General features: G+C 40.8%; 1 protein-coding gene across 5 annotated transcripts in view; it reads right to left on the reverse strand.

Annotated features, from left to right (window-relative positions):
- Nucleotides 1–6,558, reverse strand: part of TTC27 (tetratricopeptide repeat domain 27) — a 177,008-nt gene extending 170,450 nt beyond the window's left edge. For 4 of the 5 annotated variants that reach the window (XR_009544117.1, XR_009544118.1, XM_060169348.1 and 1 more), the window contains exons 1-3: nucleotides 6,297–6,558; nucleotides 4,956–5,133; nucleotides 2,705–2,834 (exon numbers count right to left, since the gene is read on the reverse strand). Coding sequence is in view for 2 of the 5 variants with exons in the window: in XM_060169348.1 (XP_060025331.1) it covers nucleotides 2,705–2,834; nucleotides 4,956–5,133; nucleotides 6,297–6,384 (396 nt within the window). In the remaining 3 variants the exon portion in view is untranslated. Of the gene's footprint in view, nucleotides 1–2,704; nucleotides 2,835–4,955; nucleotides 5,134–6,296 lie in introns of those variants that run through there. The other variant, XM_060169350.1, reaches the window with a different exon arrangement.
- Nucleotides 6,559–24,147: the final 17,589 nt, after the last annotated feature.

Consider the following 24,147-nt stretch of genomic DNA (forward strand, 5'->3'; position numbering starts at 1 on the left):
TAAAATTAAAAAAAAAAAAGCAATGGAATGTTAACACAAAATTCATGAGAGTGGTTCATGAGAAAGGGGGCCAGGGATACCACCAGGAAGCACACACAGGGGACCTTGTAACCCTGTATTTCCCAACCTTTTCCAAGTCAGAGCAAATGCATAAGATGCTATTATTTGTAGTGCACATCAGGTAACTAGAGAAGACTACTACACCAGACGAGACCAGTTCAAAAGCTCTCCCCAGCCCTGGCCCCACAGAGCTACTGCAATGGCAAAGGGGCTCAAAACCTGGGGAACAGCAGTCGGGAAGCTCTGTTCTACAATCCTGGTGATGTTCTCTCTCACAAGCCGGGTGGTGGGAACAAAGGAGTTTTGTTATTTAAACTGTACACATTCTGTATGCTTTTTGGAATGTATGAGGCACTCTTTTTTTTAAGATTTTTTTTTTTTAATGTGGACCATTTTTAAAGTCATTATTGAATTTGTTACAATATTGCTTCTGTTTTTTGATTTTGGTATTTTGGCCACAAGGCATGTGGGATCTTAGCTCCCAGAGCAGGGATTGAACCCACACCCCCTGCATTAGAAGGCAAAGTCTTAACCACTGGACTGCCAGGGAAGTCCCATATGAGGCACTTCTAATAAAAAAATTAAAATCAACGTCTTATTTAAAGTTTCCTATGATTTGGTCTGAGCCCCATCAAGGCTGACCTTTTACTGCTGCTCCAACAGGCTCAAAGCATCCGTTTCCCACAAACACCGCACTCTTCTCCCCTCTAAATTTCTGCTTATGTGACTGCACCTAGAACGTATTTCTTTCTCTTCTCTACCTGTCCATTTCCTCATCATCTTTCAGGTTCTAACTCAAGGTCCACTCTTGACGAAAAGGTCTTCTGAGACAAAATTCACTTTCCACACGACTTCATTAATTTCAGTATTTCTTTTTTTTTTTTTTGATGTTGGGGGTAGGAGTTTATTAATTTATTTTATTTATTTTTGCTGTGTTGGGTCTTCGTTTCTGTGCAAGGGCTTTCTCTAGTTGTGGCAAGCGGGGGCCACTCTTCATCGTGGTGTGCAGGCCTCTCACTGTTGCGGCCTCTCTTGTGGCAGAGCACAGGCTCCAGACACGCAGGCTCAGTAGTTGTGGCTCATGGGCCTAGTTGCTCTGCGGCATGTGGGATCCTCCCAGACCAGGGCTCGAACCCGTGTCCCTGCATTAGCAGGCAGATTCTCAACCACTGCACCACCAGGGAAGCCCTAATTTCAGTATTTCTTATAGGTTGAACCTCTCATGTAACCCATTTCTGTACTGTTTGAATTGTTACCTAACTTTACAGGTGCTTCTACTTTAGTATAGCAGAAAGAGTACTGAATTCGGACCCAGAAAATGTGTGTTCCAATCCCCCAGTTATAAGGCCTCTGACAAGTTTCTTTCACCACTGGGAGCATCAGTCTTCTCATCTAGAGAATACGTCAAGTTGATATAGCATACATGAATGAAGCACCACTCCAACCACACATTAGCGCTCGGTACGTATTTACGACTTTGTCTGGTGGGTTTCTAACCTGCACTATAGGGCAATAGAGGCCAGAAACTGTTTTATACACAGTAAGAGAGGGAATGAGACATTCCTTATAAGTAATTTGCTAGACAATTGAAGCATATCTCTTTAAGTGCCAAAATCTTGGGGATTTTATTTTAACCATTTTGGATGAAAACTTTTATAAAGTATAGATTAAATTCCCTTCTTAGACATAAGATACGGAAGAGTTTTTAACCTTTCAATTATGATTTAGGGCCAGCATTATGAATCTCAATTACTCTACTGCAATATAACATAATGACTCAGTAAACTGATGTGTACAGAGGCTTCAGATTATGACTGCTTTTGTATTTCTCTTTCCAACCACCATCAAATTATTAACACTAATCTCTAACAACTCCATTCCCCTTTCATTTGTTACTTCTAATTCTGAGAAACCAGGTAACAGTAAATAGGTCCCTTTTGCTGTGCAAGTTTTGGATGCTAAGCGCAGCCTTCCAGGCTGAGTGGTCGATAGTAATGCTCTAGTTCTGAGGTGGCTGGATAAATCAGTTACCATACTTCTTTTCAGAGCATGTCATATCCCCCAAGCCCTGAGTATATGTGCTCAAACAGTACTGAGGAATTCAAACTGCAAGCTCTACTGATGACCTACTGATGCAGGTCAATAATATTATCTCCATATATGGATAAGAAGAATCACTATCACCATGGAGCACCTCTGCGCCAGATCCTGTAAGTATATACAAATAAGTATATCTGTGACATAAAGGAAATCACCCCTGGGAACTCTTAGTAAGGACAGCAGCAAAAGTTTCCTGCAACAAAATTAAACAGATCTCCACATTCTCTGCTTTGCCAGAAAAGATCTTTATGTAACTGTGGTAACACATGCAGCTGGGTGACTGGCGCAGCTGCCTGCATTTTAATAAAAAGAGCAGCTAACAGAGCTCCATAAAATGGGGAGCATCTGAAGAGGAGTTTGAGTCTGATAATGGAACTTCTGGAATTGAAAATCTGATCAATGAACAAGCATTTTTAGTAGGTTCTGTACAAGCAATAAAGTCATGTTTCTCTCCTACCTATTATTAACTCCAGTTTATAAAGAGCCGTTCCTAAAGAATAAACAACACAATAATACGTATATATGACATTTCCAAGAAGCGTACCTCACTAAACTGCTGGAGCAAAACAGACGGCAGAAAATCCTGAGGGTGTAAATCAACAAGAGGCCCCGTCCAGTTACTCTGAACAAAAAGTTGCAAACTGCTCACACCAAGTAGGAATATCAGCTGCTGTCTGCATATGAGAATAAAGAAATAAACATGAGCCACTATCACTGTATAACCACACACTGTTTCATTTCAGTTTTATCAAGAAAAATGTAAGATATCAACATTTATTGAGATTATCTGAGAGTATTACAAAAAAAAATTTCTGAAACAATTTAGATCTGCAATGTCCAATATTATCACCATGAGCCACATACGGCTGCTTTAAATTTAAATTAATTACAATTAAATAAAATTTAAAATTCAGTTGCACTGTCCACATTTCAAGTGCTCAATGGCCAAACGTGGCTACTGGCTACCGTACTGTACGGCGCAGATACAGAACATCTCCATCATCACAGGAAGTTCTCCTGAACAGCACTGGTTTAGGACCCTATCAGGCACTTAGAATTTTGCCTTGTGTTCTATTTAACAGCTCTGACACTGGATGGAAAACTGATTTTATACAAAAGAAAGCTGACAACAAAAAGTTGTTTTCAAATATTTTACTGATCCTGTACTACCAACTATTAGAACAACAAAAAAATACCCTAGAAATTTCACTTGAACCCATTCCTTTTCAATCCTACTTTGGCTGAAGACAGGAGTGGGTAGGTAAACCTATACTGCAAAGGAGAGATTTAAAAAAAAACTTTAAGCTTTGTGGGTCACACGTGTTTCTTTTTTTCCAACCCTTTAAAAATGTAAACATCATTCTTAGGCACTTTGGACTTGCTCCACCAGCAGTAATTTGCCAACCCCTAGATTAAGACACAAATAGGTGGGGATTCAACTCTAAGGAACAGCAGCCAGAGAATCCTGTAGCTTCACACTGAAGGAAAAATAAAAGCAGTCACCCTCTTCTTCCCATATCCCCTAGGCCCTACCTCAAAAGGAAGATTCTTTAAGGAAAAAAAAAAAAAATCAAGCCTACAAGCCTGTGGTAGCTGGAGTGCTCTGGATGTAGCACAACTGACAGCAAAGAATGAGCAGAAAACAGGTGACAAAAGAGGCTGTTTGTAATTAGAAGTTAGGAAACTTGAGGAAACAGATTGCAGCAAGATCTCAAAGCCTTAATATAACTGTCATAACTAAAAATCAAAATCCTTAAGGGGAATTGAGAATAGAGTTTAATTTCCAAATACCTCATAATGAGGTAACTGAAATGTCTCCTCTCAGCTCTGTGTGACAAGCCGAATTCTGGTCTACCAGTGTATGATGTATTTGTGTGTATGTGTGTTTTCATGTGCACCACACAAAGCTAATGGCTATGATACCACACACACATCTGACAGCAAAATAAGAATCAGGAACGACATCAGAGGAATGTAAACTACTAGTAAACCAGAAAAATAAAAATGAATGACACTAATTTTTTAAATAAAATGCCTATAGTAGCACTCTTTTGTGAACTCCTTATAGATACAGATTATGTTTTATTCATCTTCACAACCTCAACACCTAGCCAGGAGTTGATTTGTTGAAGAACTAAATGAAGCCATTCCCTAGAAATAATGGTAAAACAAAACTGTGTTTTAAAGACAACTAAAGCTTGATGTGGTTGCCAGAGATGCTAGAGAAAAGGAAGGTATAGTAACAAACTAACAACAGTAAAATATAAGCCACTGAAAAACTTAGGTTACACTGCTGTGTAACTATCCATGATATTTAATCCTATAAAATTACAGAAACGTCAATGGAAGAAGATAAACCAAGGGTTCCATAATAAAAACATTAAAGATAACCTAAAACATAATAAAAGTAGTTATAATTATCACTCAGCAATCTACAAACAGCAAGATGGAGAGTGTACACTTTCAAGTTAAAAGAAAAGAAGATCTGAAGTCTTGTCTATGGCTAAAACCTATGAGACTTAAGCATTTAGAAACTCAGTGGGTTAGCAGCTACCACCCAGTCATAAGTCAGTGTTACATATGAAACCTGTATATCCTACACGACTTTACCTTTTCATTCTCAATGGTCCTCTGGACAGAAACTCTTACATAGATTATTTGGTACATCATGAGTCCTGAGTAAACATAAAGCCAGGTTTTTCAACAACTGCAAAAATCAGTGCCTTACACTGTCAAGGCAATATTAAATGTATTCAGAATCTGTTTCCCTATGAAAATTTCAAATAAAATTCTACCTTCTGGTTTTGTCCAAATCTGTTGAGTAATCCAGGAATGTTACTATCTGCTTCTCTAGGTAGCTGTCAATCTTTTCTTCAGTCATCGTTGCTGAATTTAAAATACTTTGAGTCAATGAATTTAAGAATATGGCCTCATAGTTCCCTTCTAGCAGCAATTGTAGGAAAGATCCACTCTCTGTAATAGAAAAAAATTAGTCCAATAATCCAAAGAACAACTACTTTCATACCGTAAAAGGTAACTATTACCATTTCAGCATGCCAAAAAAAAAATGTATATACTTAGAATGCTTCCTATACATTAACCACAAAGTACTGAGCAAATGCCCATCACTTCTCCTAGAATTAGAAGCTCATTCATACCATGAGCAGCATGTCAGAAGTTAGACCCAGAAATAATATTCCTCATTAGCAAGTAACATCAAAAGGAATTCTGCTGGGAATTCAAAAGAATTCCTACTGACAACAGAAAAGTTTCCTTACAAAGTTTCCTTTCACGATCTGGCTCCTCCTACCCCCACTGTCCTCCCTGATGAAAAGCTGGTTCCCTCATTGTTCCCTTAATATCCATATGCACATTCTGCCTCCACACTTTTACACTTGTGACTCCTCCTGGGGAACTTTTCCACTTGTCAGTCTCACTCTTTAAACAAAAATCAGGTCAAGTTTGACTTGTTCCATGAGACCTCCAGACCCAAACTTCAGAATCTACCTCTCTCCTGAAGCACCTATTGCGTATACACACAAACACGGGTCCGCGCACACATACATACACACACAAAAATATAGGACAGGACATATACTGTCCTACATTGTTATTTCTCTTTTGGGTCCAGCCTAAATTCCACAACCAGATGTGCCTATATCCCACTAGTATATGTGCCTTTTAACTCTTTCTCTCTCCGGTAAATGTGCTTTGCTTACAAGATTACATCTTTGCTGCCTCATTTCAGCTGTTGTGCTTACCAGCTGTGTGACCTTGAATAAATTACTTAATTTGTACTTAAATGCCTCGATCTGCAAAACGGGAATAAAAGTAGTGTCTACCTTACAGGTCTATTCTAAGCATTAAATGACTGAAGAAATGTTAAGGGATTAGAAAAACAATTGACATTATTATTGAACCCGGACGGTGAGAAGTCTGGGGTAAAGACATGCACGGAGCCTTTGGACCGCGCCCACTATGTCAAGGATGCAGCAACCCAAAGCATTAAGAATCAGATAGATTTGGGTAGGAAAAAAATAAAACCAGAAGGAATGAGAACCCAGCCGCCGCCACCCCTTCTCCCCACAGTCCTCACGCTGGCCTCAGTCCCTCCTTGGCAGGTGCACCCCTCTCACCCGAACCGGCGACTCCCTCTTGCTTCCACTGCTGCAGCTCAGCCTCAGTGGGGAAGCCCCTCAGTAGGGCCAGCTCCGGGGTCCACATCACCTCAGATATCGGTGCAACCAAAACAGAGTCCTACGAGGGTCACACAGGAGTCAACAAAAGAAAGTGAAGGGAAGAGGGTCCAAAGACGTCGAAGAGTAGTGGCGACAGTTCCTGTAAGCACATCCACAGCCCTAGAACCCCAAGTGCGGACACCGGCACAAGGAGGCGACCATAACGGTAGCGCGGAGAACCCTGGGAAGAACACACAAACTCTCAGGGACCCGCTTCCGCCTAGGAGGCCAACCCGAGTCCTTGGTACTGAGCATGCCCAGTAGGAATGCCCCACCCCGAGCAGGGGAATGGGCGGTGTTTGGAGGGCGTGGCCGACCTCAGCCCTGCCCCCAGGGGTGCTGCCGAAGGAGTGGAGGGCGTGGAGTCATCTTGTACCGCCCACCGAGGAGGCAGGTTGAAATGCAGTTCAAAGTCGCGATTTTGCCTAGATGCGGTTTACTTGGAAGGTCTAAGCCTTTGATTCCTAAACCTGTTTGGGTCAGAACCCTCCAGACTACCTGATGAAAGCCATAGTCCTTCCCGCAAAAGCACGTGGACCCTTACCACCAACACTGGGGTACCATTTCAGGGAGTTAAAGTCCCTCTGAAGTGGAGTCTGTGAACCCCAGGTTAACAACCCCGTCAGCTGGGCTTCCCTGGCGCCACAGTGGTTAAGAATCCGCCTGCCAATGCAGGGGACACGGGTTTGAGCCCTGGTCCGGAAAGATCCTACATGCCGCGGAGCAACGAAGCCCGCGCGCCACAATTACTGAGCTCTAGAGCCCGCGAGCCACAACTACTGAGCCCACGTGCCAGACTACTGAAGCCTTTGCGCCTGGAGCCCGAGCTCTGCAACAAGAGAAGCAACCGCAGTGAGAAGCTTGCACACCACAACAAAGAGTAGCCCCCGCTCACCACAACTAGAGAAATCCTGCGTGCAGCAACGAAGACCCAACGCAGCAAAAAATAAATAAACAAAAATTAAAATTAAAAAATACTGGAAAAAAAAAAGAACCCTGTCAGCAGAGGTCTTTATTCTTGAATGTATTCAAGTGTAAGAAAAGTATCCGGTTTTGATGCTGCCACTACATAAATCATAATTAGGTGGGACATCTGGCCCAGCCACTGGTGCAGAGAAACTTTTGGAGGCTAGACTGTGAGAAACCTCCCAGCCCTGCGTTTCTGCTGCCGGCCCAGAGCTGGCGCCTTAGTCGCACGTCTTTTAATCTTCATAGCCGCACTCCTAGGCCAAAACGGAGCACTGAGAGCCGGACTTGGTGGAACAGGACTCTGCCCCAGTCAGCTTGAAGCCTGCACCGTGAGTGCGCCTGCCGTACACGATCCAGGAGAAAGCTGCAGGGTGACACTGACCACTCGGGATTCATGGAAGAATCAAGTGCAGTTCTGGAAGAGCCTTGCCCAGTACCGGCTCCAAGGCGAGAAGCGAAGTAATTCTTTTTTTTTTTTTTTTTTTTTTACAACTTACACATACTTTATTTACTTGACTGAAAGCTTTATGGTACATAAAATGCTTTCTATAGTTGATCTCAGCTTTGTTCACACCTAAGTGAGTTGTGTCTGGGTTTTCTGTGCTTAAGACTGCTCAATTGCTGCTGCTGCCGCTGTTGGTTTGTTTTCTTTCAGGATCAAGATGGGTACTTTCATATAAAATCTTGTTTTTAATTCCTTCTCTGGCAAGTCTTTCCTGGATTCTTAGCTTTGCATAATTATACCTACAATGGAACCAGCATCCTAAAGTCACCAAGATAAATCCTCCTACTCGAACGTCACATGATCTTCTAATTCTACCTTCGCCTTCCCGGGCCCCCCGGGCTCCAGCGCAGCCGCCATGGGGACAGTCGGCACCTCCTACGAATTCTTAATTCACTTTCTTCCTCAGGACCCAGAGCCCCTCTAGATTTTGGAAGGAAGAGGTGCTCGGCTTAGCTCAGCAGCTGCCAGCAGATGCCAACAGAAGCCAGACCTGGGCTGTGAGAAAAGAGCAGATGCCCTAGAATGTTTTCTCACTGAGAAGTAATGAAAAGGTATTTGTGCAGGGAAGCATTTTTGATCGGTGCGATCATCTGTTTTTTCAAGCACAAAATCTAGCACTGTGGAACTATTGGACAGTTGTTAAAGATCAACAGTTGCAGAAACACACTAACGACTACACCAAGTTCCTCACTTGTGTGTAGAGCCCCATTGACCCACAGGGTGAACTTGGAGCTCTCACTATAATTCAAGTTTTGTTTTGTTTTTTTAATTGAAGCATAGTTGATTTACAATGTTGTGTTAAGTTCTGCTGTATCAAGGTTTATTTTAAATGTGATTTGCGAGACAATGATAGTCATTAAATCTATTAATCTCCCTTGAAACAAAATAGAGTCCAGTAATAAAAATGGGAGAAAAAACATCTCAATTTAAAAAAAAAAAATACTGAGACTTCCCTGGAGGTCCAGTGGTTAGGATTTCGCCTTTCAATGCCGGGGGTGCAGGTTTGATCCCTGGTCAGGAACCTAAGATCCCACATGCCTTGAGGCCAAAAAAAAAAAAACATAAAACAGAAGCAGTATTTTAACAAATGCAATACAGACTTTAAAAATGGTCCACATCAAAAAAATTGAAAAAATAAATAAAACTTTAAAAAATAAAATAAATAAAAATTAAAAAGAAAATACTGAGTGGAAACTGAGTTGGTAGGTGAGCTATGTCCACTTTAGGATCAGTGTAGAGTGCCTTGTCTGGAAGGTCTGTTGGGAACCCAGATGTCACTATTTATAAGTCCTTTTTCTTATGCTAGTCAGATTTCTCAGGGAGAGTCTTTAAATCTCCCACCTGGATAGTGTCTGGTTGCCAGAATTTCAAAGCCAAGTGGAGCAAGAAAGCCAGGAGTCTCAGCATTCAGGACGCAGTCTGTATATGGGACCCTCTACAGGGTCCATATACACCACTGCAGGGGTGGTGGAGGGAAAGCAGTGGATGCACGTTCCAAACGACTGACTCAGCTGTGCAGGAGTCCTCCTCATTTTAGCCCCTCCTTCTCCCACCCCATAATCTTCGGTCCCAGAGGCACCTAGTGCTCCTAGTTCCTGAGTCTTTTGGGGATTCTTCAGTGTAGATAAAAGGTGGCTTTAGGGGGCTTCCCTGGTGGCACAGTGGTTGAGGGTCCGCCTGCCGATGCAGGGGACACGGGTTCGTGCCCCGGTCCGGGAGGATCCCACATGCCGCGGAGCGGCTGCACCCGTGAGCCGTGGCCGCTGGGCCTGCGCGTCCGGAGCCTGTGCTCCGCAACGGGAGAGGCCGCGGCGGTGAGAGGCCCGTGTACCGCAAAAAAAAAAAAAAAAAAAAAGGTGGCCTTAGCATTCTCTGTTGCACTTTTAGGATTGGGCTTTCTTTGGTCAGTGGAATCAGTTACCTAGCTTCCAACACTGTTAACTCCTCTCATCTTCTCTTTCCTTGAGAGTTATGTCTTAATTTTTTTTCTTTACCGTAGTTTTTTAAATTAATTTTTATTGGAGTATAGTTGCTTTACAATGTTGTGTTAGTGTCTGCTGTACAGCAAGGTGAATCAGTTATACATATACATATATCTAATCTTTTTAGGTCACCACAGAGCAGAGTTCCCTGTGCTATACAGTAGGTTCTCATTAGTTATCTATTTTACATATAGTAGTGTATATATGTCAATCCCAATCTCCCAATTCATTCCACCCCTCCTTCCCCCCTTGGTAACCATAAGTTTGTTTTCTACATCTGTGACTCTATTTCTGCTTTGCAAATAAGTTCATCTGCACCATTTTTTCTAGATTCCGCATATAACTGATACTATACGATATTTGTCTTTCTCTTTCTGACTTATTTCACTCGGTGTGACAATCTCTAGGTCCATCCATGTCACTGCAAATGGCATTATTTCATTCCTTTTAATGGCTGATAATATTCCATTGTATATATGTACCACATCTTCTTTATGCATTCTTCTGTCGATGGACATTTAGGTTGCTTCCACGTCCTGACTATTGTAAGTAGTGCTGCAATGAACATCTGGGTGCATGCATCCTTTCGAATTATGGTTTTCTCCAGATATATGCAGAGTGGGATTGCTGGATCATATGGTAGCTCTATTTTCAGTTTTTTAAGGAACCTCCATACTGTTCTCCATAGTAGCTGTACCAATTTACATTCCCACCAACAGTGTAGGAGGGTTCCCTTTTCTCCACACCCTCTCCAGCATTTATTGTTTCTAGATTTTTTAATGATGGCCATTCTGACTGGTGTGAGATGATATCTCATTGTAGTTTTGATCTGCATTTCTCTAATAATTAGTGATGTTGAGCATCGTTTCATGTGTTTTTTGGCCATCTGTACGTCTTCTTTGGAGAAATGTCTATTTAGATCTTCTGCCCATTTTTTGATTGTGTTGTTTGTTTTTTTGATATTGAGCTGCATGAGCTGTCTTTACCGTAGTTTTAATGGGTTTTGAAGGAGAGAAATTAGATGCATACATTCAATATGCCATGTTTACACAGAACCTTAAATTGTGTTGTAAATGACACCTTTCTCCAAGTAGCTTCAGGTTTGATACATTTATGTGTTTTAACCAATTCTATCTCATGTCTTTCAGGTAGTAAAGGGGAGGCAGGATCTTTTCACTAGCTCAAGACATTCTTCACTAGCATGGAGAAGTCAGGATTGTAACCAGCATTTCATGACCCTTCAATCCCTTTTCATATTCATTAACAACTCTCATGTTTAATAATGATAATAATTTTTTAATGTTTGCAAATTTTTTTGGAGTTTTTGTTTTATATTTATTTATTTATTTATGTTTGGCTGCACTGGGTCCTCGTTGCTGCGCGCGGGCTTTCTCTAGTTACAGTGAGCGGAGGCTACTATTTGTTGCCATGCATGGGCTTCTCATTGCGGTGGCTTCTCTTGTTGCGGAGCACGGGCTCTAGGCTCACAGGCTCAGTAGTTGTGGCACACAGGCTTAGTTACTCCGTGGCATGTGGGATCTTCCTGGACCAAGGCTCAAACCCGTGCCCCCTGTATCGTCAGGGAGATTCTTAACCACTGTGCTACCAGGGAAGCCCTGAAAATGTTTATAGCAGCATTTTTAGTAATAGCCAAAAACTGGAAACAACACAAATGTCCATCCACAGGTAAATGAATAAACAAATTGTGGTATATTCATACAATTGAATACTGTTCCCCTATAAAAAAGAATGAACTATAGATACACCCAACATACACAAGTATCAAAATAATTACGCTGAGTGAAGTAAGTCAGAAGAAAAAAGAGAACATCTTATATGATTCCATTTATATAAATGTAAACTAAACTCTAATGACAGAAAGCAGATGAGTGGTTGTTTGGGGTGGGGAGGCGGAGAGGAAAGCAGGGAGAGGTTACAAAGAGGAACAAGAACACTTTGGGGATTGATGGATGTGTTCACTATCTTGATTGTGCTGATGGTTCCATGGAAATGCACATATGGAAAAACATCACCCTGTACAGTTAAAATATGTGCACTTTATTCTATGTCAATTAGACCTCTATAACACTGTCTTTTTTTTTTTTTTTTTTTTTTTTTGTGGTACGCGGGCCTCTCACTGTTGTGGCCTCTCCCGTTGCGGAGCACGGGCTCCGGACCCGCAGGCTCAGCGGCCATGGCTCACGGGCCCAGCCGCTACACGGCATGTGGCATCTTCTGAGACCGGGGCACGAACCCGTGTCCCCTGCATTGGCAGGCGGACTCTCAACCACTGCACCACCAGGGAAGCCCCTACAACTCCTTTTGATGTTGTTGAGGCAGCATCTTTACCTATGGTTACTTCAGCCCAGCAAGCTGAATTATATGTTCTTACATGGGCTTGTACTTTAGCCAAGGACAAAACTGCCAATATTTATACCAATAGTAGATATGCTTTTAGAGTACCCGTGATTTTGGAATGTTGTGGAAGCAGTGTGGCTTCCTAACTTCTAGTGGAAATAAAATTTTAAATGGCCCCTATGTTCAGGAATTATTTAATGTAATACTTCTACTTGCCTCTTTAGCTACTTTTAAGATACTGGGGCATTCTAAACTTGACTCTCTGGAAGCTAGGGGAAAATCATCCTGCCAATATTGCTGCAAGGAATGCTGCCCTTAAAGCAGCCAAATCTCTGTCATGGTTCAAAGAGATATTTCCCCAAATGATAATTTAGAAAAACTGGCTAGAGAGCTCAACAATTAGCCTCAAAAAAGGAAAAACAAGATTGGAAATTCAACAGTTGTTGGTTTGATAAAAAGAGAAAGCTCTGGTTTGGACCAAATAACAACCCAGTCCTACAGGAGACTCTAAAATTCCCACTTCTCACCACGCTGCATGCATTAAACCATTGGTCTACTGACAAAATAGTAGCCTGCATGAATCAATACTGGTGATTATTAACAAGGCCACAATATCAACAAGGCCACAAAAGCGCCTACCTCACTTGTCCCGCTTGTCCAAAGTACAACCCAGGGAAGCCTGTTGGTACTGCTCCCAGACATTTTAAACTGCCCAATGGACTGCTCGAGCTCTGGCAAATGGATTTGATACAACTTCCTGTGTCTAGTGAATATAAATGTGTTTTAGTCGTGGTCTGTATGTTTTCACACTGGACGGAAGCGTTCCCTTGCAGACAGGCTACTGCCTCTTCTATGGCTGAAGTCCTTTTGGAAAAGATTACCCCTACCTGGGAAACTCCTCCCAAATTTCGCAGTGATTGAGGAACCCGTTTTACTGGCCATGTGCTTCAACAAGTCTATGCTGCTTCGCTGGTTTTACAGCACTTTCACTGCGCTCACCAAGCTCAAACCTCTGGTTTAGTCAAACGCACTTACAGCATTATTAAGACCCAATAGGCAAAATTTGTAGAGGTGCTCCAAATACGCTGGGCAAAAGCATTGCCATTGGTCCTTCTAAATCTCAGACACACCCCTTTTGAAACTCATGAACTCTCACCTACTGGGATAGTCACAGGATGCCCAATGCAATTGGCCTCTGCTTCTTTTGATCCACAACGGATAAAAGGAAAGGTAGTCCAATACTGCAAAGGGCTAATTGCTTCTATTAAAAATAACCTTGTTTTGGTAGAGCAATCTTTTATCAGCAAACCCTCAGGAAACAAAGACCTTAAGCATCACATCTTGCAACCTAGAGATTTCATCTATTGGAAAGGAAACTTTCAGAAGAACTTTCTTCAACCACACCGGACAGGCCCCTACCAAGTATCGCTAACCAACCCTTGTGCCCCCAAATTCCAATCAACAGACTCTTGGATTCACATGACACAGCTAAAGAAAGTGCCAAAACCTGACTGGACCTACATATCATCTGGTGACCTGAAGTAAAGATTTCCTGGATTTGAAGTAAACAACATCTGATGAGACAGCTTGCCCAAGATATCTGGACTAGGTTTGTTAGAATTTTGTTGCCAAACCTTTGATGATGATGTAATGCTTCAGATGATTTCCAACATCTATGATCTTGATAACATACGGACTACAGACAAAAAGTGCCTGAGAGTTCTCCCTCCTACCTGTCCTTGTTACTTGAATATGACCTTAATCAGTTTCCAATCTGTCGACTTTCCCTCTGACGTGAGACATTACGCTCAGGAAAGGTCCTTCCTGACATAGAGGAACAAAAAGCCACTGAAATTAGAAAACTTGACTATTGATCAGGGATGCTTTCAGAGAAAGGCCTTGATCAATAGAGGGAAATATAAAAAATTAACAAACAGACGTTTCAATTAAACAGAGTTGGGAGACCAGAAGGGGGTACTTACACGTGGCTTGCCATGGTTGCAGGCCCCAAATTGCAATTCTCTGATGATCCTAGATAAACCCATCTTTGCTGAAGAAGTATCTGGCAGTCTATTTGTTTCAGGTCAACAATACATTTAAACTTTATATACTTTAAATAAAAATACATGTTTTTAAATCCTTTAGTTGATTAATGTAAAAAGAAGCAGGAAACCCTTGATTATTATAGTGAGCTGACTAGTAGCCCCAAAGACATCAAGTCTTAATCCTTGTTACCTTATTTGGAAAAAGAGTCTTTGCAGTTGTGGTTAAGGATTTAAAAATGAGGTGATAATCCTGGATAATCCCAATGGGTTCAAAGTGCCATCAGCAGTGTCCATATTAGAGACAGGCAGAGGGAGATTACACACACACACACACACACACACACACACACAAGAAAGATATGTGAAGATGGGGGCAGAGGTTGGAGTACTGCATCCACAAGCCAACAAATGCTGGCAGTCACCAGAAGCTGGAAACGACAAGGAATGGATTCTCCCCTAGAGCCTTCAGAGGGAGAGTAGCCCTGCCAAGACCTTGATTTTGGACTTTTGGTCTTCAGAACTGTGAATGAATAAATTTCTGTTGCTTCAAGTCACCGAGTTTGTGGTAATTTGCTACAGCAGCCCTAGGAACTAATACAAGTATTAAAACATAATTAATGATTTTGTAGAAGTAAAGGCAAGATAAATACATTTTATGGAATATATAATGTTAATTATGTATGTCTTTATTTCATTACCTATCCAAACATTACTGGCCCTTAAATTGCCCAATAAATTATTTTAATTATTTTGATGACTAGCACGTATATAAAAAACTTAGTTTAACACACTTTTTGCTATGAAAATATATTTGTCAAAGTAGTATTATAGGTCATATTTCACATAATACTTTGTTAGCTTGATTAAGAACCTAAAAATGGCATGTGTATCTTCATTTCCATCTTGCCTCTCACCCTGTAAATGTTATAAGCAGACTTCTGTGTGATGTCCTTTTACAGTTTGGAACAAGAAAGGAGATTTCTACCTTCCAGTCTCCCTACCTGCCTCCTCAGTTCCAGTTTTCGATCTGAAGACACTTCTCTTATCCACATGATCAATGTAACATGTACTTTCGTGCATTAAGAGGATAATCACTTCACAGACAAGAAAAGAATAGCCACTTCACATAAGAAGACAGACACAGATCTGTGGAACAGAACTGAGAGACGAGAAATAAACCCATGTATATATGGACATTTAATTTATGACAGAGGAACCAAGAAGATACAGCAGAGAGAAAACAGTCTCTTTGACAAATTGTGTTGGGAACACTGGACAGCCACATGCAAAAGAATGAAACTAGACCACCATCTTACACCATACACAAAAATTAACTCAAAATGGCTTAAAGATTTTAAGACCTGAAACCGTAAAATTCCTGGAAGAAAGCAAAAGTGGTAAACGCATTGACATTGGTCTTAGCAATGTTTGGTGGATCTGACTCCAAAAGCAAAAGAAACAAAAGCAAAAATAAATAAATGGGATTACATCAAACTATAAAGCTTCTGCATAGTGAAGGAAACCATTATCAAAATGAAAAGGCAACCTACTGAATGGGAAAAGATATTTACAAATCATACACTTGACAAAGGGTTAATATCCAAAATATATAAAGAATAGGCAATATATATAAATAGGCAAAATATATAAAGAACTCATACAACTCAATGACAAAAAGCAACTTAATGAAAAAATGGGCAGAAGGGCTTCCCTGGTGGCGCAGTGGTTGAGAGTCCGCCTGCCGATGCAGGGGACACGGGTTTGTGCCCTGGTCCGGGAGGATCCCACATGCCGTGGAGCGGCTGGGCCCGTGAGCCATGGCCGCTGCGCGTCTGGAGCCTATGCTCCACAACGGGAGAGGCCACAACAGTGAGAGGCCTGTGTACCGCAAAAAAAAAAAAAAAAAAAATAAATAATAATAATAATAATAAAAATAAATAAAATTTTATAAAAATGGGCAGAAGTTCTGAATATACATTTTTCCAAAGAAGACACACACACGGCCAACAGGCACATGAAAAGATGTTCAACATCACTAATCATCATACCTGTTAGAATGGCTATTATCAAAAAAACAAGAAACAGTGTTGGAGAGGATGTAGAGAAAAGGAAACCCTTGTGCACTACTGGTGGGAATGTAAATTGGTGCAGCCACTGTGGAAAATGGTATGTAGATTCCTGAAAAATTTAAGAATAGAACTACCATGTGATTCAGCTATTTAACTTCTGGGTATTTATCTGAAGAACACTAAAACATTAATTTGAAAAGACATATGCACCCCTATGCTCACTGCAGCAGTTTTTACAATATCCTAGATATGGAAACTATTTAAGTGTCCATCAATGGGTGAATGGATAAAGATGTGGTATGTATATATAATAGAATACCACTCAGACATTAAAAAAAAAAAAGGAAATCTTGCCACTTGAGACAGCATGGATGGAACTTGAGGATATTATGCTAAGTCAAATAAGTCTGACAGAGAAAGACAAATACCATATGATTTCACTAATATGTGGAATTTAAACAAACAAACAAACAAAGAAAAACAAACTCGTAGGTACAGAGAACAGATTGGTGTTTACCAGAGGGTAAAGAGGTTAGGGACTGAGGGAAAGGGGTGAAGGGGTCAATTGTATGGTGACAGATGGTAACTAGACTTTGGGGGGTGGTCACTTTACAGAGTATACAGACATAAAATTAAATGTTGTACATCTGAAACTATATAATGTTATATACCAATTTTACCTCAACTGAAAAAAAAAAAGAGGATAGCCACTTTAAAGTAATATCAGAGCCATAGACATCCTATCAAAATCAGTACACACATGGCATGGGGAGGACTTTTCCCTCTCAGGCATATAGGAGAAAAATTTCTGAAGTTTGGGAAGGGCATCAACTTCAGGGGGAAAACTAATAGAAATAGGAGAGAGTGGATTGAGAGAGAATTACCACTTTTGGGAGCAGTTAATAGTGGTTCTCAAATCAGGCTGTCCATCAGAACCACCTTGGGAGTTTTGTAAACGCCTGCTTGGAATCAACCCTCACTAATTAAATCAGAAGCTCTGGCAGATGGGGAGACTCCTATTCTCAGGATTTTTTAAAGGTCTCCAGGTGAGTCTAATAAGCCAGGGACGAGAACCATGAACTGGTAGGTACCATGGATACTGTGCTAGGCATTCCCCTTAAGTTATGCCCTTGATACTTATAATAACACAGATAGTTATTATTGTTTCCAATTACAGATGAAGAAAATGACTCTCAGAGAAGTCATGTGGCTTGTCTGAGGCCACACAACTAGTGATCTGAAGAACCAGGATGACTCCAACCTTCTTTCCTCTGTAGACCAACAAAATATCATTGACTTGGATTCAGAGTGTAAACTTGTCAATCAGCCAGAAAGTACCACAAATTCCCTTGTCTAGAGCTAAGAGATGTTCAGCCACTTTAGAAGAAAAGTGGGACATATGAAAGTCACTTTTTATGTTGAGAATAACATTCCCCAAAATTTAGGAAAAGACTGGCTATTCTGCCAGCCATTAAACCTATTCAATCAATTAATAAAAACCTACCTCACTGAAGATACTTTTGTAAGCCATCCAATCAGTGTTAGACTCTTGCTTCTGAAAGTCAGCCTGTCAGGGATGGACTCAATCAAATAAACTTACCTCTGAGTGCCAACCAACCAACAAGAGGGTCAACTAGGTAGTCATACTTCAGATGATGTCAATTCCTTATTGCTCTGAAAGTCTGCCAGACTCTGATCTCCACACTGCCCCAAACCCATGTAAGACCAACACTCTGCTCAGCTGTGAGAGACTGGGCCTGACCAGCATAACTTTCTCACTGATGACATATTTAAGATCCTTTAAAATCAAAACGGAGTAAATGTGATTCAGGCATTCAAAGTAGAGCCTGGTGGCCATTGTGAATGTGGTTTCAGACACATTCCTGCATCAACTGAGAATCTGAATTTTCTGAACTGTATCAAACTCAAGGACACCACCAGCCATTTTCAAAACATCGGCTAGCAGCTACCAGATGCAACCATAAGGCCTCAAGGTCTCCCCTTGTAAACATGCAACCATTTTGGACCCCAATCAATCCTTGCTTAACAAGCACCCTTCATGCCAGCTCTAATCCTAATTCTTAACAATTTATGCAACTTTTCAATTTTTGCCTATATAAGCCTCTCCCATTTTGTAGTCCAGCGGAACACTGTTCAAGTGTGTCCTGAATTTGTGTTTCCCAAGCTACAATCCTCAGTTTGGATTTTTCTATTTTTCTGTTTTTTCTATTCCTGTTACAGATTGTTTATTGATTATTTGCATTGACACCTCGCTATATGTTACGGGCTGAACTGTGTAGGCTCCCCAAATTCCTATGTTGAATTCCTATGCTAATTCCTTAGCCCCCCAATTAGGACCCCTCAAAATGTGATTGTTAAAAAAAAAAGTGATTGTATTTGGAGATAGGGTCTTTAAAGAGGTAATTAAAGTAAAATAAGGTCATTAGGGTGGGCACTAATCCAAAGTGACTGGTGTCCTTCTTGTAAAGGAGAATGTGAGATACAGTTACCAAGCATATACGTTAACCAACTGTGCTGGCCTTGTTCTTGGTGTGTCACAGGTTTGCCTGTGACAAAGTCTAAACTTCTTCCTGGAAGAATTTCTACCTCTTATACAAAGCTATACCATAATCCTAACTCTTGAATTTTCTTTGGTAAATGGAAAAATTAAACGAAAAAATTTTTTAAATCTTTTAAAACTTAAAAAACAATGGCCATCATGGGAAGCTTCTGACATGTCATAAAGAATAAATACGTTTAAGAGGCATTCTAAAAAAAATTAGGAGACAAAACACCAAACAGACAATATCAGCTTCTTTAAAATTGGAAAAGTGAGGCCTCAAAAAAAAAAAAATTCAAACTCCAAGACAGTACCCAATGGGACTTCCCTGGTGGTCCACTGGTTAAGAATCAGCCTTCCAATGTAGGGGATGCGGGTATGATCCCTGATCAGGGAACTAAGATCCCACATGCCGCGGGGTAACTAAGTCCGTGTGCGGCAACTATAGAGCCCTAGAGCCCAGGCGTTGCTACTACTGAGCCCACGCGACACGGTTAGAGAGAAGCCTGTGTGCTGCAACGAAAGATCCCACATGCCACAACTAAGACCCAACTCAGACTCTGGTTAGAAGAGCCAGATGTGAGGCCTCCGCACGTAGCCCCGTGAGCAAGTGAAACCCGACTAAGCACAAATGAAAAAGAAAGCCATCTCAGAGCTGTGACTATTTTCACGCTACTGTTTTTCTCTGTGGAACACTGCCTGCAAAACAAAAAATGAGTAGGTGATTCTAATGTGCAGCACAGAAGGACAGCCAATGCAAGCCAGATTCTCCAACTCTGAAGGAACTCCAGCTGTCTGGCTGATAGGCTCCTGATGCTCCAGCCGGATGTCAGGCCTGAGCCACTGAGGTGGGAAAGCCAAGTTGAGGACAATGGACCACCAGAGACCTCCTGGCCCCACGTAATATCAATTGGCAAGAGCTCTCGCAGAGATCTCCGTCTCAATTCTAAGACCCAGCTCCACTCAACGACCAGCAAGCTACAGTGCTGGACACCCCATGCCAAACAACTAGCAAGACAGGAACACAACCCCACGCATCAGCAGAGAGACTGCCTAAAGTCATATTAAGTTCACAGACATCCCAAAACACACCACAGGACGCAGTCCTGCCCAGCAGAAAGACAAGATCCAGCTTTATCCACCAGAACACAGGCACCAGTCCCCTCCACCAGATAGCCTACAAAAGCCACTGAACCAACCTTATTCACTGGGGGCAGACACCAAAAACAATGGAAACTATGAACCTGAAGCCTGCGAAAAGGAAACCCCAAACACAGTAAGTTAAGCAAAATGACAAGACAGAGAAATAGGCAGCAGATGAAGGAGCAAGGTAAAAACCCACCAGACCAAACAAATGAAGGGGAAATAGGCAGTCTACCTGAAAAAGAATTCAGATTAATGATAATAAAGATGATCCAAAATCTTGGCAATAGAATGGAGAAAATACAAGAAACGTTTAACAAGGACCTAGAAGAACTAAAGAGAAAACAAACAATGATGAACAACACAAAAAATGAAATTAAAAATTCGCTAGAAGAGGGCTTCCCTGGTGGCGCAGTGGTTGAGTCCGCCTGCCAATGCAGAGGACACGGGTTTCTGCCCCGGTCCGGGAAGATCCCACATGCCGCAGAGCGGCTGGGCCCGGAAGCCATGGCCGCTGAGCCTACACATCCGGAGCCTGCACGTCCAGAGGCTGTGCTCCGCAATGGGAGAGGCCACAACAGTGAGAGGCCTGCATACCACACACACACAAAAAAAATTCGCTAGAAGGAATCAAGAGCAGAATAACTGAGGCAGAAGAATGGATAAGTGACCTGGAAGATAAAATGGTGGAAATAACGACCACAGAGCAGAATAAAGAAAAAAGAAAGAAAAGAATGGAGGACGATCTCAGAGACCTATGAGACAACATTAAACATACCAACATTCAAATTATAGGGGTCCCAGAGAAAGAAGAGAAAAAGAAAGGGACTGAGAAAATATTTGAAGAGATTATAGTTGAAAACTTCCCTAATATGGGAAAGGAAATAGTCAACCAAGTCCAGGAAGTGCAGAGAGTCCCAAACAGGATAAATCCAAGGAGAAACACACCAAGACACATATTAATCAAACTATCAAAAATTAAATACAAACAAAAAATATTAAAAGCACCAAAGGAAAAACAACAAATTACAAGGGAATCCCCATAAGGTTAACAGCTGATCTTTCAGCAGAAATTCTGCAAGCCAGAAAGGTGTGGAAGGACATATTTAAAGTGATGAAAGGGAAAAACCTACAACCAAGATTACTCTACCCAGGAACGATCTCACTGAGATTCAACAGAGAAATTAAAACCTTTACAGACAAGCAAAAGCTAAGAGAATTCAGCACCACCAAACCAGCTTTACAACAAATGCTAAAGGAACTTCTCTAGGCAGGAAACACAAGAGAAGGAAAGACCTACAATAACAAATTCAAAACAATTGAGAAAATGGTAATAGGAAAATACATATCGATAATTACGTTAAATGTAAATGGATTAAATGCTCCCACCAAAAGACACAGACTGGCTGAATGGATACAAAAACCAGACCCATATATATGCTGTCTATAAGAGACCCACTTCAGACCTATGGACACATACAGACTGAAAGTGAGGGGATGGAAAAAGATATCCTATGCAAATGGAAATCAAAAGAAAGCTGGAGGAGCAATGCTCATATAAGACAAAACAGACTTTAAAATAAAGACTATTACAAGAGACAAAGAAGGACACTACATAATGATCAAGGGATCAATCGAAGAAAATGTAACAATTTTAAATATTTATGCACCCAACAAAGGAGTACCTCAATACATAAGTCAAATGCTAACAGCCAAAAAAGGGGAAACTGACAGTAACACAATAATAGTAGGGGACTTTAACAACCCACTTCCACCAATGGACAGATCAACCAACTGAAAATAAATAAGGAAACACAAGCTTTATTTATTTTTTAAAATAAATTTTATTTATTTATTTTTGGCTGTGTTGGGTCTTCATTGCTGCCTGTGCTTTCTCTAGTTGCAGTGAGCAGGGCCTACTCTTCGTTGTGGTGTGCTGGCTCCTCCTTGTGGCAGCTTCTCTTGTTGTGCAGCATGGGCTCTAGGCGCTTGGGCTTCATTAGCTGTGGTTCTCGGGCTCTATAGAACAGGCTCACTAGTTGTGGTGCATGGGCTTAGCTGCTCCCTAGCATGTGAGATATTCCCAGATCAGGGCTCGAACCCATGTTCCCTGCATTGGCAGGTGGACTCTCAACCACTGCACCACAAGGGAAGCCCAGGAAACACAAGCTTTGAATGCCACATTAAACAAGACAGACTTAATTGATATTTATAGGACATTCCATCTAAAAACAACAGAATACACTTTCTTCTCAAGCACTCATGGAACATTCTCCAGTATAAATCATATCTTGTGTCACAAATTAAGCCTTGGTAAATTTAAGAAAATTGAAGTCAAATCACGTATCTTTTCCAACCACAATGCTATGAGACTAGATATCAATTACAGAAAAAAATCTGTACAAAATACAAACACAAGGAGGCTAAACAATACACTATTAAATAACCAAGAGATCATTGAAGAAATCAAAGCGGAAATCAAAAAATACCTAGAAACAAATGACAATGAAAACACGATGGCCCAAAACCTATGAGACGCATCAAAAACAGTTCTAACAGGGAAGTTTACAGAATACAATCCTACCTCAAGAAACAAGAAACATCTCAAATAAACAACCTAACCTTATGCCTAAAGAAGTTACAGAAAGAAGAAGAAAAAAAACCCTCAAAGTTAGCAGAAGGAAAGAAATCATAAAGATCAGATCAGAAATAAATGAAAAAGAAATGAAGAAAACAAAAGCAAAGATCAATAAAACTAAAAGCTGGTTGGTTCTTTGAGAAGATAAACAAAACTGATAAACCATTAACCAGACTCATCAAGAAAAAAAGGGAGAAGACTCAAATGAATAGAATTAGAAATGAAAAAGGAGAAGTAACAACTGACACTGCAGAAATACAAAGGATCGTGAGAGATTACTACAAGCAACTATATGCCAATAAAATGGACAACCTGGAAGAAATGGACAAATTCTGAGAAAAGCACAACCTTCCAAGACTAGCCCAGGAAGAAATAGAAAATATAAACAGACCAATCACAAGCACTGAATTGAAACTGTGATTAAAAATCTTCTAATAAACAAAAGCCCAGGACCAGATGGATTCACAGGCGAATTCAATCAAACATTTAGAGAAGAGCTAACACCTCTCCTTCTCAAACTCTTCCAAAATATAGCAGATGGAGGAACACTCCTAAACTCATTCTATGAGGCCACCATGACCTTGATACCAAAACCAGACAAAGATGTCACAAAAAAAGAAAATTACACACCAATATCACTCATGAGCATAGATGCAAAAATCCTCAACAAAATACTAGCAAACAGAATCCAGCAGCACATTAAAAGGATCATATACCATGGTCAAGTGGGGTTTATTCCAGGAACAGGATTCTTCAATATACGCACATCAATCAATGTGATAAACCATATTAACAAACTGTAGGATAAAAACCATATGATCATCTCAATAGATGCAGAGAAAGCTTTCAACAAAATTCAATCCCATTTATGATAAAAACTCTCCAGAAAACAGGCACAGAGGGAACTAACCTCAACACAATAAAGGCCATATATGACAAACCCACAGCCAACATCATCCTCAACTGTGAAAAACTGAAACCATTTCCACTAAGATCAGGAAGAAGACAAGGGTGCCCACTCTCACCACTCTTATTCAACATAGTTTTGGAAGTTTTAGCCACAGCAATCAGAGATGAAAAAGATATTAAAGGAATCCAAATCGGAAGAGAAGAAGTAAAACTGTCACTGTTTGCAGATCATGATACCATACATAGAGAATCCTAAAGATGCTACCAGAACACTACTGGAACTAATCAATGAATTTGGTAAAGTAGCAGGATACAAAACTAATGCACAGAAATCTCTTGCATTCCCATACACTAATGATGAAAAATCTGAAAGAGAAATTAAGGAAGCACTACCATTTACCATTGCAACAAAAAGAATAAAATACCTAGGAATAAACCTACCTAAGGAGACAAAAGACCTGTATGCAGAGAACTATAAGACACTGATGAAAGAAATTAAAGATGATACAAACAGATGGAGGGATATACCATGTTCTTGGATTGGAAGAATCAACATTGTGAAAATAACTCT

The sequence above is a fragment of the Lagenorhynchus albirostris genome, chromosome 13 (assembly GCF_949774975.1).
Source record: "Lagenorhynchus albirostris chromosome 13, mLagAlb1.1, whole genome shotgun sequence".
Lineage (NCBI taxonomy): Eukaryota > Metazoa > Chordata > Mammalia > Artiodactyla > Delphinidae > Lagenorhynchus > Lagenorhynchus albirostris.